The sequence below is a fragment of the Puntigrus tetrazona genome, chromosome 18 (assembly GCF_018831695.1).
Source record: "Puntigrus tetrazona isolate hp1 chromosome 18, ASM1883169v1, whole genome shotgun sequence".
NCBI classification, from domain to species: Eukaryota; Metazoa; Chordata; class Actinopteri; order Cypriniformes; family Cyprinidae; genus Puntigrus; species Puntigrus tetrazona.
The window spans coordinates 26252033-26256151 of NC_056716.1; the positions used below are offsets into that span (position 1 = coordinate 26252033).

Consider the following 4119-nt stretch of genomic DNA (forward strand, 5'->3'; position numbering starts at 1 on the left):
TATATATATATATATATATACTAAACTTAATTTTTATACAACGACCCAACAGTTTGAAGTCATCAGTCGTTTGTGTTATATTCAGCTAAACCGACAAAATCTCGAACTCTACAAATCACGACAGCTTAATCATTTAAAATGACTTAAGAAAGAATGTGGGTGTAGAATACAAAATTACTTAACTCCTACAATTTATGACGTATAAAAGTAAGCAAGGGAAGATGAATAATGTTCCAACCCTTTCAATAAATGATCTCGCTAATTTGCTGTAGGTATTGACTCGAAGAGGGATAATGGATAAGCAAACAGGGTTAAGCAATAAAACATTCCCACACGAACCAGTGCAGTGCTCCAGAGAAACAAAGTAGAGCATCAGACCATATGCGCACAAATGGAAAAGGTCTTCCATCGCGTGCAATCTTTCCATTAAAGAGGAAGCATCTCAACAGATTTATCTTTATCAAAATAGTTTATTTAGAAGCTTTTTTTTTTTTCTGTCACAAAAAGCAAGACGGAATTATTCCTTATCTCCGGGTGTCCCCATTACAGCCTCTCACACTTTCAACTAAAATGAGGGACAAATAAAATGCGGGTTTTCACTTGAAAAGCTAGGGGGAACAATGCAGAATCTTAAAAAAAAGCAATACTTCACATCACTGTCATTGGTTCTCTAGAATCATACATTTTAAGCAACAGGTATTCCGTCACCTGACTTTGTAGTTGTACGTTGTGAAAAACAGCTAAAGACGTGGTGGTGGATAGACAAGTTCATAGCTTAAAGGTGGACTTTCTTAACTGTAGAGTTTAGAAAAGGCAGTTTCAGAGTTTTTTAGCATGACCAACGTCAAATCCACAGATGCGTCCAGGATGGTCCAATCAGATCAAGCGATACGTCTGTCACACCGCAACGCACCACGTAAAATAACAGGAGTGGGAATAAAGCAACTAGAATATGAGAGAGAAGTGATTGTGGCAGGATGAAGAGCAAAAAATGTGTGCTGAATGTACAGTTTGTTTTATCTTTGAGACACACTACAGTAAAGGTTCCATCTTCCTGTGAAAAACAAACAAAAGTGAACAGGGCCACTTCTCAACTTTATCACATCAATATAAAATCTAGACGACCTCTCTCTGAGGGCAAAACAAGCAGAAATGTAACGGCAGTCTCCTTTCCCTAGGACACACATGCCCTTAGAGTTCAGAACAGCGACCATTTCCCATTTCTGGCAAACACTGGGCGTCGAGAAAACGGATGTCCCAGAAGTTGGATGATGCCGCAGCCGGGTTTTTATTATTTCCCAGGGATTTTGGCCCTTTTGCGGGCTATAGCATCCTCGACAGCCTTTAACTGTTTCAGCAGCTCCTCGCGACGAGAAAGGGTGCTGCTCGGCTTTCCCGATCCGGAACTAGAAGCGGAGCCGGAACCGGATCCAGCCCCGGGAGCAGGTGGTTTACCTGCAGACACAGCCGCCGGACCTTTCCCAGAAGACTTGGGTGTTGGAGATAAAGGACGCTTCCTGGAAGGAGGGAGAGGGAGACAGAGAGAGANGACAGAGAGAGAGAGAGAGAGAGAAAATAAAAGGAATCGAGTGATTTTCAAACATGGGATATTTTCAAATCTCTAGTCTTAGTCACACAAAGATAAAGCTTTTTTTTATAAAACACCTTGATCTACCATGCACATAAAAAGGGAACTAATGCTGAACAAACATGGGGATTTTTATTTACTTTTTTGATTTATTTTAAAACTAGTTTAATACTCACAATCACTACTCAACATACAGAATGTGAAAACTCTTTATTTATACAAACAGCTCCATATTAAAAGGGCAATTAATAGTTATCACGCAAACAAATCAAAGCAACAAATTTAAATTAATTCAAATATTTTTCCCTGTCTGAACATATCAATTGACTACTGGAAATCACCACATATTTGAAGGGATATTCAGAAAGTGTGACTGAAAAGAAAGTGGCAGTGGGTACCTTTCTCCTTGTGGTGGCATGGGCCGAGGACCCTGTCCTTTGGGCCGATCCATTCTGGGGGACAGCGAGGGTCGACCAGGTATCCTCCTGTCACGACCTACGGAGATATTAGAGAGTAAACCTTGAGAAGATGGTGCACATCTGACTGAACTTCCGGACATTCTTTGAGAAAGAGCTAAACCACGATCATTTTTTGGAGGGGGTTTTCTAATGTGTGGCGGAGTGTTGTTTACCTCTGTCAGGTGAAAGAGCTATCCTCTTGCTGAGAGGCGAAGGGGGTCGCTCTTTATCAGCAGGAAAGTACCTTTTCCTATTGCCCCTGTCCGTTTGCTGCCGGCCAAAGAGAAACAAAAGTCAATTCAACCATCGTACGCTTCTGTGCAGCTACATGACCGTAACAACACCTTCCCCATTTACCTTATTGAGTAGAGTGAGCTTGATGTCCTTGTGAGAGCCGTATCCTCCCGGAGGACCCATAGGAGGCGGGTGCATGGGGTGACCCCTGTTTCCAGATCTAGGTATACCAGAGGTGGTTTTGGGCGGGAGACCGGAGGGGTCCACTCGTTTTCGCTCATCTTTGAAAGGCTCGTCTTTCTTTGGCGGTTTACCTTTAAGGCACACCAAACAAAACATCACTGTTATTTTAGTAATAGTTATATACTTAATAGTTATATATTTTAAAACTTCCATTTGATGATTTTATATATTACCGTTTAGATTTATTTATATATAGGTTAGTTTTCTAACCTAATTTCTATTTTATTTCACAGAAGCTTAAATTTCAGTTCATGGTTTAGTTGAACTTTTACTTCACCCTGTCGGCGTCTTATGCAACAAGGCCACAGTACCTCTGTCTTTGTTGGGAGCCCTGTCCCGCGGAGGGCCCCTTTCCTTGCGGGCATGGCCTGGAGTGGGAGATCGGGAGCTGGCGGAGGACACTGGGCTGGCCAGGTCAGCGTACATATCATCAGAGTCGGCGCTCCTGACTGAGCTACTGCTTGAGGAGGCGGACGAGACAGACGACACGCTACTGACCGACAGAGACCTGTGAAACCACACAGACAATCATGATGAATGCACAGAATTTTTGTTTAGGTAAAGATGGATTTGTTTTTTNGGAGGGTGAGGCGGAGGAGGAACGGGATCTTGAACGCGAGCTGGAGCCAGAATAACTGCTCCCACTTACACTGCCACTCACTGTTCGCCTGCCGGGAAAATTAAATAGAAAAAAAAAAAAGGTTTACACACTGTAGATGAAACTAGTGTCACTAATTAGCGCAGTACAAAAATAAACAACTCTTTGGGACTCATTCTTTTAATGAATCATTTCAAAATTATAGGGTAGGTTCTGTCTATTGTATCATTCACTGAATCAATCCATATGAACAGTTAACTCAATTAATGAAGCTTCAAAAGGTTCATTCAGACCACAACGTATTTCTGTAGTCATTACTAATCTGCAATTAAAAAATCCAAAGCAAAGGGAAGAACACACAAAGCATCCGTGTCAAACCTGATGTACTTCTGCGTCACAGCACAATGTTCCTCTTTGACAAAAACAACTGTGGACACTACAATCTAAAAGTTTAACAGAAACCAGTTCTCATAATGTAAATGTATCTACAGAGACTACTCCCTACAGCACGTCACTAAAAACCTTTCTAAAAAGTAAAACTTGTATGTTGTGAATTTCTAATTCACATAAGTTCTATTCTGTTAATCAATCTATTTATCAAAGAAATCTTTGATTCTATTCTTTGATTTGATTCTNACAGGAATAAATCATGTTTAACAAAATAACTCAAACAAATGGTTTAGTAATCAAAATAATATTAGTTTTTATGAATAAATGTGTATTCTATATTTGATCAAATAAATGCAGTCTTCGTGAATGTGAGACTCTCCAAACCAAAAAACAAAACATCACATGCCTTGACAGCTGAGTGAAGTGAAAGTAAAGACAACTAGGAATCAATCACAAAATCAGAACACCTTACAGGCAAAGAACACACCCAAATTCTCGCCAACTGAAATTATCAGTGTTTTTTTTTAAATGGTTTATTCTTTTCCCTATTGTCTTATAGAGCTGATACAACATTACAGAACTAGTTTCTATGCGATCCTCACATTCAC

At 40.3% G+C, this 4119-nt stretch overlaps 1 protein-coding gene across 1 annotated transcript in view; it reads right to left on the minus strand.

Annotated features, from left to right (window-relative positions):
* Positions 1-450: 450 nt before the first annotated feature.
* Positions 451-4119, minus strand: part of LOC122362783 (zinc finger CCCH domain-containing protein 18-like) — a 21095-nt gene continuing 17426 nt past the window's right edge. The window contains exons 15-20 of the mRNA XM_043264336.1: positions 3079-3191; positions 2835-3035; positions 2404-2594; positions 2220-2316; positions 1987-2083; positions 451-1517 (exon numbers count right to left, since the gene is read on the minus strand). Of these exons, the coding sequence (XP_043120271.1) occupies positions 1292-1517; positions 1987-2083; positions 2220-2316; positions 2404-2594; positions 2835-3035; positions 3079-3191 (925 nt within the window). The 3' untranslated portion in view covers positions 451-1291. The remainder of the gene's footprint in view (positions 1518-1986; positions 2084-2219; positions 2317-2403; positions 2595-2834; positions 3036-3078; positions 3192-4119) is intronic.